The sequence below is a fragment of the Cavia porcellus genome, unplaced genomic scaffold (assembly GCF_034190915.1).
Source record: "Cavia porcellus strain 051 isolate PalLab524CR breed Dunkin Hartley unplaced genomic scaffold, mCavPor4.1 scaffold_5, whole genome shotgun sequence".
In the NCBI taxonomy this organism is placed as follows: Eukaryota; Metazoa; Chordata; class Mammalia; order Rodentia; family Caviidae; genus Cavia; species Cavia porcellus.
This window is the reverse complement of record NW_026947488.1, coordinates 93,214,884-93,228,404: the sequence shown is the minus strand read 5'-3', so window position 1 is coordinate 93,228,404 and position 13,521 is coordinate 93,214,884. Positions and strand designations below refer to the sequence as shown.

The 13,521-nt window shown below is 39.1% G+C and overlaps 1 protein-coding gene across 4 annotated transcripts in view; it reads right to left on the bottom strand.

Moving 5' to 3' along the window:
- The window catches only part of Phkb (phosphorylase kinase regulatory subunit beta), a 224,650-nt gene that overhangs the window by 66,472 nt on the left and 144,657 nt on the right, over nt 1–13,521 (bottom strand). For all 4 annotated transcript variants that reach the window (XM_063249300.1, XM_063249299.1, XM_063249301.1 and 1 more), the window contains one exon: nt 11,412–11,506. In XM_063249300.1, the coding sequence (XP_063105370.1) occupies nt 11,412–11,506 (95 nt within the window). The remainder of the gene's footprint in view (nt 1–11,411; nt 11,507–13,521) is intronic.

Sequence of the window (13,521 nt, the reverse complement as noted above, 5' to 3'; positions counted from 1 at the left end):
CCCCCCTTAGTCTCATCAATGTTTAGATTTCTTGATGATGACTATTCTTCCTTGGGTGAGATGAAATCTCAGTTATTTTAATTTGCATTTCCCTAATGATCTGCAATGTCAAGTGCTTGCACTTCATGAAGTGCCATCTGCACTTATTCTGCGAAGTGTCTATTCATCTTGGTTGTCCTTTCTTTCTTTCTTTTTTCTTTCTTTCTTTCTTTCTTTCTTTCTTTCTTTCTTTCTTTCTTTCTCTCATTCTTTCTTTTTCTCTTTCTTTTGGTGCTGTGCTGGGGATCAAACTCACAACCTTGCACTTGCCAGGCAGGCGCTTATGCCACTGAGCTAAATCCCCAGCCCTTGGTTGACCATTCTTTTTTTTTTATCAGTACCAGGGATCGAACTCATAACTGCCTGCCTGCAAGGCAGGTGCTTATGCCGCTGAGCTAAATCTCCAGCCCATGGTTGACCATTCTTGATTGGGTCTTTTATTTTTGGGAATCTGATCTTTATAAGAATTTTACACATTAAATGTTAGTCTCCTCAGATCCAAAGCTTGGCTGTTTCTGAATGTAAATGTGAATTCTCTCAAGGGTGCATCAACACATGTGATCTGCTCTGTCACTACAATTGTGCTATCAGTGTAACATATTGTCTCAAGGAACTGATGAAAAATAACCATAAATTTTTTTACCAGCACTATGAAAAACACCTGGAACTCTCCACGGACATTTTAAGAGAAAATCACTCCTCAGGGAAGAAGGGGCTAACAAAAGCTTAAGCTTCCAGTTTTTGTAAAGTGCAACTCCTTTTAATATGAATGATTAAGCAAGTGGTAGGGGTAAGAACAAAATTAACTGACAGGTCTTTCTTTAAAGACTAACAGACCTTAGAAATTGTTAATAGACTCAAAATAAGAAAAAAGGAAATATATAAGTTCTAGGGTTAGTATTTGCTTAATTATGAGTAAATATATCTATGTCTGTCATTAAGAGTAAATGTTTTTTCCTCAGAGTAAAATACTAGATTAATTAAAATACTACTAGACCATAATATTTCTTGCTGATTCTTATTTTGAACTATAAGTCTTGCTTTCTTACTTGGTTCTATTTTTCTTCTTCTACATTTCTCAACCATAACTAAAAGATGGCTTCATTCTTAGATGTATTTCATGCCTATTACTGGAATTTTTAATTTTAATATGTTTCAGTAGGTTAATTAGAATAATGCTATTAAATGTTTAAGCTCACACGTTCTCTCTCTCTCTTTTACTTTCAATTCAACTTTTCTCAGTTCTGGATTCTTTTGATCAAGGCATTTAATTTTAGTTGGGCCTGGTATAAATACTGATTGATGAGACAGTCTCATTTCCCTTATACACTGCAAACAGTCTTACCTGAGGACAACCTCCGTGTATCTGTAGTATATTCAAGTCAGGCTTTCAGAAACATTTTTGATGCCTTGCTTTATTTTGTTTTATTATGATAATCACAAGAACTTCTGTTCAGTACCCAACTTCATTCCTATGTTTGTAGATAAATTGGCTTTTTGATCCCACACACACTTTCCTTTCTTTGCCAACACTGTGAAGTAGAGCCTTTTTATTTCTTTTTTAATCCTTAAAGAGGAAATTGTGTCCCAAACTGGTTAAACAATTTGAGAGCATTAGGATGAACTGGAGCACATACAAAATTTCCTTAAATCACCTAAGAACAATAAACCCTTAAAAAAGCAATAGATTTGAAATGAGAATTTAAAAAAGGGATTAAGTCCATATTGTAGAGTTGGTAATGTAACCGTGAAATTAGGAGGTACATTATTACCTATAACTGGATGACAGTAAATTCAACTCCCTGAACAGATGGTCTTCTACAGATGGTCTTTAAACTTCCTACAATCTGGCTTCTGGGCAAAACACTCAAAGAAAATTACTCAAAGGTTACCAAGAATCTAGATCATGGAAGCTGGCAAAAGAAGTGCTAGAAGGGATTTATGAAACAAACATAGCCAAGTAGTTTTGTATATTAAAAAAGCTTATTCAGGAGATATTAGGAGACCTTCTCCAGGTTACAGTGAGTCTGGTCTATAGAACCATGCAAGGTCTATGGACTAGACCTGGATTTCTGCCAGTGCTTTGCTGCTCTTCTCAGACAACGTGGGGGTCAACCTTCTTAAACCACCCTCCTGAACTCTCCATGCTCTCATATTCTGGACATGTTTTAATTTTCTTGTGAGATTCCTTTGCCCTTCCTTCTTAGAATACATTTTGCTTCATCATCTGCATTATCTACATCCCACCAAAGAACTAGAATTTTGCTGCCTGGCCTTCAGAGACAACTTTCTACACCCATATTGTCAACTTCCACCATGAGCCATGTTTCACAGTAAACATGAACTTGTACCACTTCTTTTCGTACCTATTACACACCTCAATTAACTACCATGTCTGCATTGAAAATATCATAATACAAGAGTAACAACAGGTAACATGCACTGGGTGTTTGAGGATAAGCCAAGAACTTGTCTAAGCTCTTTATCTTTAACTCATTTAATTCTTAGAATTCTAATTTTACAAATGAGGAAATTAAGGCACACAAAGGTTGATCATCAAAGGTTGCTGTCAAAGGCTATGCTTATACTGCTTTACTAGGTAGAACACCCCAAAACATGAAATGTCTATTTGCATCCTAGAATATTTGAACATTTTCATATCATAATATTTTTTCTATGACTATATTAGGATGACTTATCTATGCAAGAGTTCTATTGCCTTCAAAAACATCAATTTCCAGAAAAAAGACTGACTTTTCCTAAACTGATTGAAAGACAGAACTCAGGGAAGAGAAAAAAAGCCCCAATTCTTGGCTAGCTCTTACCTACTAAATATGGTAGTTTCAGACAGAGTCTCACATTAAAAAATGTATTAAGTGTGTTTTCCTATTTAACTAGGAATTTTCTATATTTAAATTATGATAATGAAAATTTCAAAAGGAAGTCTATTTGCTACAGAACTCCAGAAATCTACCTTCCTCCATTACTGTATAACTAGATGTCTTCTACAGGGTCACCTTATCCCCAGTGGATAACTGTAATGCAAAAATATAATGAATGATGGAACACACAGTCAGCTGCTTAGCTTCTGTTGCAATCAGATCTCTTCCAAGTATGAAACATCAGTCAGGCCAGAAATAGTCTTCCAGCGACCATTATCTCACACCAGTGTGGAAGAGGCAGCACAACATGAACAATGGGAGTCTCATTAGCAGATAATCACTAAGCATCCAGGACTAGCATTTCCTAGGCAACATGAAAATGATGGGCTCCCTAGCAGGAACCCACTTAGGGCAATGGGATGAGGGAACAGACAAAGAAGCGTGCTAGCCTCCTTGAAGAGGATTTCCTTTAGAAGGAAGAAAGAAATTCCTAATAAAATTACTAATTGTGAGACTTTTGGAACTGGTCTCATACCAGCACAACTAGAAACACAGAAGAAATAATTTAGACCCTTTAAACATGATAAATGTAATATACAATGAATCCCAGCATATATTTTGCACCAATGTGAAAACAGATTACATTTAATTTTTCAGATCACTTCCACAGGCCTCTCCTCTCTTTTTACTTCCAATTCAACTTTTCTCAGTCCTGGACTTTTCTGATCAAGGCATTTAATTTTAGTTGGGTCTGGTATAAATACTGAGTGGTAAAAGAGTCTCACTTCCCTTATACACTACAAACAGTATCACCTGAGGATAACCTCAGGCACAGGTAAAAGTGCGTTCTTGTGAGGGAACGCTGAGCCAGGCTGTTAAAGAAACAAGCTAGTATATTTTTTCTGTCATCACACCATGATGAAAATAACTGTTTGCAAATGCTTCACAATCCTTCTTTTCCTTCTTCAGTTAACATCTTCACATTGGTTCTGATAACTGTGTAACCTTGGAAAAATTACGAAATCTCTGAAACTCATACCTATCTGTAAAATAGGCATGATAATAATATTTACCACAGAAAGGTGTTAAAATCAGACTTGCTGCCCATGATGGCTTCTACATGTCTATAAATAGTCCACAGTTGATACGCTTACTTCTCTTCGTTCTTATGAATAGTCAAGTACAGGAGAAACCCATTCTCCACTGTCAGAGAATCAGCCACATAAACCAGGCACCACGGAGAGTGACGACTGCTATAGGACAGGGTATCAAAGGCTTTGGCAACACAAGCGTAATGAACACCTTCCAAAGCCTTCAGCTTGTTTCATTATAGGGTGGGGTAATATTTTTCCCAAATCGAATGATAGAAAAGGAAGGGTAGAGAAGCAGGCATTGTTGCCCTGCTTCAAAGATAAAGAACAGATCAATTAGCAGTTTGAAATAAATTATTTCCTTTTAAATGTTATTTCACCAGACAGAGTTTACTTTGTATGTACCTATGGCGAGTAAACCACAATTGTTTAATGAATTACTCTGCTCAATGTTAGGTTTACTTACCAGCATCTAAAAGAGCACAGAGCACAGCAGTAGAAAAGCCACTGAGAAGTGATGAGCTAAGACTCAGAAGCTGAGAGCCTGGTGCTGATCTGTGAGAACAGTAAGCACACCTTTTCAATTCTTAATCACCTCTAGATCCCACAGAAACCACCAAAGATTTTAAAAAGAAAGAAGATGGACTAAAGCCTGAGCTATGACGAGAAGGTCATCAGGTAACAAGGTATTTCAGTATCTTTCTAGCACAAAATATGGCAAATAGAAATGCAATAGTGAATGAAACACAGGAAATCCATGTGGAACACACTGTACCACTTAGATTATCACCACAATGCTGCAGCAGGTGTAGGAGCTGGCTCACCAAGCAGAAAGGCTCCAGAGGAGCACACGGTTTGCAGGGAGTATGGAGCGTCGGTGTGAGAAGTTTGGGGAACATGCCCGTAATTCCAGCACTCTAGGAAGCTGAGGCAGGAAGTCACAAGTTCAAGCCCAGCTGGGCCAACTTGGTGAAACCTTCTCTTAAAAAATGAGAGGAAGGACTGGGATGGTTCAGTGCAAAAGTCGTAGGTTCAATCCTTGAAACTGCCAAGAAGTTAAATATAAATAAAGTGCCACAGTGGCTGGCTATGGCTCACATGTGGACTACAGTTAGTGACAAAGCAAAGCTTTCCTAAAACAAATGGTCTGGAGTGGTTAATGGTTCTAGTGCAAGCAATAGTTCCTCACATTCCGGCACCTGCAAAGGCAGCAACGGTCTGTCTGCTGCAGTTTCCCTGACTCCTGAGCAACGCTAACCAGGAAATGACACTCCTGACCGCATCTCCATCACCTCCTGTCGGGGTGCTGAATGGGGAGACTACTTGACATGTACCAGCCCACATACCTCATTGATGTCTGACTAGGTATACTGGTTGTGTACCATAATCACCAGCAAGGAAAGGAAAAGAAAAACATGACATTAATAAAATGCAAAAGTCACTCTGGAAAATATGCTTAATAAAATGAATCAGACACAGAACAAATATTGTATGACAGATTCAGAGGCAGAAAGAGTAAACAGAGTTTACCAGGGGCTGAAGGGCAGAGGGAACAGGGTGTTACTGCTTAAAGGATAGAGTTTTGTGGAGATGATTTAAAAGTTTTGACTATAAATAATGATGGTTATACAACATTGCAAATGCATTTAATGCCAATGAATACCAATAAGGCCAATAATTAAAATGGTATATATTGTATTATTTTACCTCAAAAAAAGATTAAAAAAACTGTAGAGATTCACCAAATGGTGACCTCTGGAGGTCTCCATGCAAAGGTCTCTACCTTCTTAGAAAAATATAAGCATAAATTTTTGAGACCTTGGATTAGGCAATAATTTCTAGATATGACACTAAAAGTATAAACACCTAAGTTAAAAATACATAGCTTCACAAAAATGTACAATTACTGTGCTTCAAGTAACATTTAACAACAGTTTCCTGAAATAATTCAGACTGGTAGCAAATATTTGCCATCATATAAGGGGTCATATCTAGAACATACAAAGAACTCTTAGAGCTCAATAATAAAAGACAAGTTAAAAAATGGCCACAGTATCTGAACTGACACCACTCCAAAGAATATATATGCATACAAACAGCCAATATGCTTAACCTTTGTAACTAGGAAAACACATGTAGAAATCATAATAAGATCATGCTTCCCACTCACTAGAATGACTATAATAAAAAAGACAGATAATAACAAGTATTGGCAAGGACGCAGAGAAACTGGAACCCTCACAAAGTGCTGGTGAGAAATATAAAATGGTACAGTCCCATTAATGCTGTTCTACAATAAAAGGAATGGAAAGCAGTTACATGTTGCCACATGTATGAACTTCGAAAACATTATGCTAAGTGGAAAAATTCAGTCATAAAACACCACATATTGGCTATGTTGGAACTTGGGGTGCTGGGAAACCAAGCAACCTGCTCACTTCCCTAGTATGTGGCCGTGAGCCTACCAGTGAATGGGCTGAGAATCAAACATCCCATCCCAGCCCCTACCCCCACAACGCTAGCACATGGGAGCCAGAGGTTTGAGCATTTCTTGGGAGGTCGACCATATGCAATATAGCAAATAAAGGGGACTTCCTTCTCTTTGAAGGCAAATATTGTTATCACTGTTTTGCTTTGTTGTGATTAACTGTATTGCTCTATTCAATATTCGTTTTGATAAGTTCTATAATGTTCTGTATTTGTTTTGATTTTTCTATACCTGATTGAAAGGACAACTATTGTGAAGATAGGGAGATATTCTGTGGTACCTATTGCTGTTATCCCAGTAACCTGCTCTGTACCAATTTCACTGCATTGTCTTAACTGGCTTTATTCTGTCTTGTTCTGTTGTATTTTACTACCTTCAAACTAATAAAAAAAAAATACCACATATTACATGAAGCCATTTATATGAAATGTCTAAAACAGGCAAATTCCTACAGACAGAAAGTGCACTAGCAGCTGTTTAATGCTATGCTGAGGCAAGGGGGACCTGGAAGAGAGTCTAGAGGGTAATGGATTTCTCAGCAGAATAAAAGTGGTAAGTAAAAACTCATTGAAATATATACTTTAGTGAACTGTATGAGGTACAATTATATCTTAATAAAGCTGTTGAAAAATAAATGCTCAACAAATATGCCAGTACTGTGCTTTTAAAACATTACTCTGAAGAAAGGACAAGTCAAGAAAAAAAAAAAAAAAAGAAATCCTTAACTTTTACTCATACAAAGACTGTAAAGATAAATCACCCATTAACGAAACTTGGAAGTAGGTACAAGGTAGTGAAAGAACTCTGAAAACTGGCAAGAAGACAGGCTGGGCTCCTAGAGACTTCAAAACTTGAAGAACAGCAATGAACAGAGACTGAGAGCCCATACGTGCTGGGTGGGCACTGGAGAGGCCCAGGCCTGAAACAATGAACAGACATAGGGAAGAAGATGGGAAAATCTGTCCTTTCCAGCTACCAGACTGGAGAATGAGAAGCACAACAGAGGCCACACCAGGAGCTCCAGCCCTAGCTCTTCAGCTATATCTCCAACCAGTCAATCTGCTTTTCCTAGCAGCTTCAAAATACTTGTGCACCAACCCAGCGGTGTTCCACAACCAGGACACTGACTATGGGAGGATCAGCAAAAAAGCCCTAGCAGAGCCTTCCAAGCAGTGACAAATCTACCTGATCCCTGCTCAGTATTGAAGGCATCAGTAAGCGGGCAGATCCACCTGCCTCAGCTACATCTGGGGTCTTCTGGCCTTGACCCGGGGGCAGAAAGTATTTGGGTAAAAGAGAAGTGGCACATTACCTCTAGAGGAACACAAATTTTAGCTGACGGAATTTCTCACCTGAGGAAGCAGCATGATATTTCTTAGCACTAAAAGAAAAAACTGTCAACCAAATCCTAGATTCCAAAATAACTACCCTTTAGGAAATAAGGCAATGTAAAATTCTTATGCAAAAGGGAACTAAGAAATTTGTTGCTAGCACTCTTACACATTAAATGATGCATAAAAAGAAGCACTTGAAACAAAGAAAATAGAGAAGATGGCTGGGACATTCAGAGAGGAAAGAACAACGTAACAGCTAAAATTGAGGTAATAGACTATCCTTCTATGAATTTTATTAATCAAATTTTGTAATTGAAACACAAATTTTCATACAATCTGATACACTACTCAATAAATATAAAATAGTTAAATCTTCCTATAATCCACAGGATACTGTCTAAGGGTGAATTAAAATTCAACTATAATACAGTATATCATGGAGTAATAAAAAGAAATGACCTATAAATACACATAACAAGTTAGTAATCCATTTTGATGATACATACAGACACACATACACAGGTACACATACATATGTGCATTCATTATTGGTAAAATCCGAATAAACTATAGTATTTGATTGATGGTAAACAACCGGTTTTCTTGGAGGGGGGCGTGAGTAGTACAAAAATAATTTAATAAAAATCATGGTCATTCAAATCTGAGCAAGTTTCCTTGCTTGGTAATGCTTTGATCCACTGTCAGACATCATACACATCACATGACTGCACTATGAGAGAACACTTGGAAGCCCATGCCTAGGTTCTACAAGACTTGTGTTATGGATTAAAAACTGGTGGTCAACTTAATGCCAGCTGGATTACATCATCATGGTGCTGAGCATGAATGTTCCACCTGAGGAAAGTTGCCAGCATAAATGGAGACTTGGAGAAGGAGATGCTATGAGTTGAGGTGTTGAGGTGTTGTGGGTTCTCCTACATGTCACTGTTTGAGCCGTTGATTCTGGAGAAGCTCTGGTCCTCACATCGAGCACTGCCTCCTGGCTCCAGAGGGGAAGACATGTGCTGCTTGGTCTCCAGGATGAACTCATCACACTGGCTTCCTCGCATGTACTTGACTGTGCTTATCGTCAGAGGAGCTCGGGACCTCTTTTTCACTGAGGATGGTTGTGTTGCTTTTCAGGACAGCCCTGGTCTTTGTTGTGAGTGTGACGTCTCGGCTCCAGCATAGAACCCTAAACCTACCAGCACAACTCCTTCCCCCCACTGGCATAGCCTTTCTGTCTTCCACTACTGATCTTTGGGCCTTCCCAGCACAGATTCATAGAAGAGACTGGTGTAAGTCCTTCTTGTGGGCTCTAGACCTCCAGGTGGACTCATGGGAGGCATTGTCATGAGCTCTGGGTCTTCATCTGGCCTCATACGGGATAATGCTGTGGGATTCAGGCTCTTGGCTAAATATTCTATGTCTTTAGTGGTGTGGATAGATTTCCTGCATTTTCTTGTTGGTGACCATCATAAAGTAATGTTATAAACTCCGTGTCCTGATTCTAATTGTTCTCCTCACAACCCCTGACTACAACATCTTGTTCAATGTGTCTCACTTTTCAATGAATTTTTTTAATACTCTTTTATGTAATGAATCTGAAATGTTAAGAACAACAGGTTTTGAGTTCTGTGGGCCCCTTAATGAATCATAAGTGCCCGAGGGTGGTCACAGGGCATTCTAAAATACCTCCCTTGAAAGACAGGGATTGTTTGGATTTTACTGCTCTTTTTACTTTGCCAACATTTGGCAGAGTTTAAAGCACCTGGCCAATCCCCATAGATTTGCTATGAACAAAATCTGATCTAGTCAATCATGACCCAGCAGCCACTGAAACCGAAATGTCAAGCAGAGAAATACACATCTATGATATGTCTGACACCTATTTCATCAGTCCACTTTGATTTCATCAAAGTCCACTTTGCCTAGCCCTAGCAATGGACAGGGCCATGCCAGGAACTGCCAACTGGTTGAGAATGTGGCAAGGGAAGCTTGTTTTCCACCTCCAAGCTCCCAAAGGTATTGGGTGTTAGTTCTTAGCAATTTTCTTTACAAAACCTCCTATCACTACCGTCTCAGAAACTGTGTACAACGCTTGCTACAAAGATAAATCTGCCACATGGCTATAGAAGAGCTTCTCCACCAGCATCTCTGAGCTAGGATATGGTTTCCTGTGACCTAGTCCTGTACTAAGAAAAGGCTCTGAAGACTCATCACACTAAGGCATGGTTCACATATGTGAGATGTTAGGTTAAGGATAATGTATTGGTCTTAAAATGGCTCACAGGCAGAGCACTGGGTAATATGAAGTTGGAATGTCTCTAATTTGCCATTTCTTTTCCTTTTATGATACTGGAAACTGAATCCAGGGCCTTTTCTCAGTTACATCCCTGGTCTTTTCTTCATTATTTTGAGAGTCCCTCAAGGTGTTAAGTTACTCAGGTGGGGCTCACACTTGTGATCCTTCTGCCTCAGCCTCTCAGAATGCTGGGATTACAGGCATGTATCACAATGCCTGGCTCTACCATTTCCTCAAATAAAACTGAGTATCTCAAATTTGTACAGACTGTATATGTGGAATGCACTACAGACTGGCTTAAGACATAGGTCAAATCCCTACACTGTGGGATTTAATGGGCCAATGAAAATTTTCTATCACAAATTAACATAAAGACTTTGTTTTGAGAAAATCTGAACATCTGATTGATAAGTCACACAGATTCTCTCGGGCTTATTACATCTTGTGCTGGAGAACAAGAGGAGTCAGAGAAGGAGTGCAATAGAACCAAATGGACCTGCTGGCTCTCCTTTCCTCTCATTAAAGGCAGCTTTCTTGGTGTTTGTGGGTGTGGTGTATGCGGGGTACACATACACTTTTTAAAATAAAAGGAACATGTCAGTTTGAAAGCATTCCCTCTGGAAATGCTGATGCCCTTCTTATTAAATGCACGTTAACTGCTTGAAATCCCAGGCACATATCCAAGTTCATTTCCTTTCTCCTCAGGCAGTTTCCACAACCCACCGCATTTTCATTTTAACAGTCCTCATTACTGGTATCATTTCATACCCGGGAGTTTGCTCAAGTCGACATCAATCTTGCCAATCCCTGTGTTTGTTGACACAACACAGTCTAAATCCACAGATACTAAATATAAAAATTTAAAATTCATTTCTTATTTGATATGCCCCCAAGTGATAGTCCTGTCAGTGACACGGCATGCGAGAGACGCCATACATAGGGCAGTTTATGCAGTTCCATTTACTTCAATAACATGTTGTCCATTCTCTCACTGCCCAGATGCTCTGCAACTTCTCAAAAATATGTGGTGCCTTAAAGTCACCTATTCTGGAGCATATCCTTACCCCAAAGCCATCTTCTTATACATGCTTGATTACTACTTCATTTAATAAACAGCCCTTTACTACAAATAACTCTTTACTAAGCAGAAAAGGGGCAAGCTTTTCCTTCAGAAGGAACAAAAAAAATTTCATTCAGCATAACACTTCCTCTTCAGTTAAGCTTTTCATGTCTCTGCATGAGTCTAAACTAAGAAAGACAGCAAAATCTTACCTGATTGGAGAACCTCATGCTCACATTACGTTGGTTCTGTAGTGGGACATAGCGCTGAACAGGATCAATGTCTTTAGGACTGATTAATTCATCCACTGGGAAAAAAAGTAACACAAGTAAATAATTATAGGCAGCTAAGTTAGATAGAAATTAATATATCTACAGGGACTAGGAGTGAGCAGAAAAGAACCAGAACTGTCGCAGGAGGCACATCTAAAGACCAGGCCTCGAGATAAAGATGCAATGGCTAGGCCCCTGTGCCTCCCCAAGGGATAAGCAGTGACTCCGGATTACACTGTAATTAGCATCAGTAGAGAGACCTCATCTCTAATACCAAAATGAAAACACCACAAGAAAATAAACTGAAATCCTTTATAAATATGGACACAAAATTTTTAAAGAAAAATGCCAGCAAAAGAAAGCTAGTAATGTTAAAAAAAAAAAAAAAAGGATTATATACCACGACCAAAGATTTAGAACACAAATTTAAGGATGGCCAAACATCTGAAGGTTAATTATTATAGTATATCAATAGAACAAAGGACAAGAACCTATATTCCCATTCAGTACACACAAAAAAATTACATTGTCTCAAGGTAAACTTTCCAGTCATACAAAAAAAAAAAAATCATTAAACAGGGATAGAATCTAGGGATAGAAGACAGGGCATATCTATGAAAAACACCTACAGCTAACATCACGTGCAATGGTGAAAGAATGGATGTTCTTCCCCAAAGATCAGGACCGAGACATAGACGTTCATTTTTACCACTTCTACTCCACATTGTACTAGGGGTTCCAGTCCAGCAAATTAGGCAAGAAAAAGTAACAAAAGGGATTCAGATAGAAAAGAAAGAAGCTACCATAATTAAGACCATATGCTCTTAACATAAAGGTAAAGCAAAGAAATGACCTATCATAGTACAGAAATAAACTATTATATTAGTGGTTGATTTTGGGGGGTACTGGGAATCGAACTCACAACTTTGTGTTTGCTAGGCAGGCACTGATGCCACTATATCCCAGCCTCTATTTGATTTTTGATAAGTATGATAAAATAATTCAATGGGTAAAAAAATACATGATTTTTCTTCTCCAAATAGCACCAGGATAACTAAATATCCAAAAGCAAAAGATGAAGATATCATATACAAAAATTTTCCTCAATCATATACAAAAATAAACTCAACAAATAAAAAAAATTGAACTTAAGAGCTAAACTGTAAGACCACATGTGCTGGTTAAAGACTGTCAACTTAACTGGAGTAAGAGATCCCCAGGTTTGGAGAGTACTAACATTATCAGTGGCAAGCAATCACTGGCAAGCACGCAGCTGAATGGGTGACTACATGTGGGACCTGTTTGGAAGAAGTAGGTCACAGGGTGTGACCTTGGGACATATATCTGGTGCCATTTCCCTGCTCTCCACTTTCTGGCTGCCACTAGCTGAGCAGTGTTCTCTTGCTGGGCTATTCCCTTCTAGTGTTTCAACCTTAAGCCAGTCTACTGTGGACTGAAACTTCTGGCACCCTTAGCCAGTAGAAAACTTTCTTCCCTCCCTTGTGTTGTGGGTATAGGATGTTTTGTCCCAGCAATGGGAAAGCAGACTAACACACTGTTATGAGTAAATCTTTGTGTCTGGGACTTCCGGGAGAACATGGCGGATAGATAGCAGCAGCTTCAGAGGCTCTCTAAGAAACCACACTTAAAATCCAGCAATGGTGCCAGGCAACAAATCCTAAGCAAGGGGAGATATACTTTGCCGACCCAGGAACGAACTAAACTAAGAGAAACCAACTGGAAATGCAATCCCGGTGATATAACAGGAACAGAGAAGGTCTCAGCTGCGATTTGAATTTCCTGCAGCCACTGCTGTGTCCCAATCGGCACGGCAAAGAGAGAGGTGCGAAAGCTCTGAGAGTGGGAAGCGGTGAATGGAGTTGAGAGCGGGACTGGCCGGGAGCCCTGCATCAGCCTACAGTGAGTGAGCGGATCTACTTCCATAGAGTAGGAGGCTTCAGCAAAGGACATACTAGGACTGGGCAGACTGGCCAGAGCAGGACGCTGCAGTGACTTTAGTCAAATATTCCCCTCTCAAGCAGGACTGGTG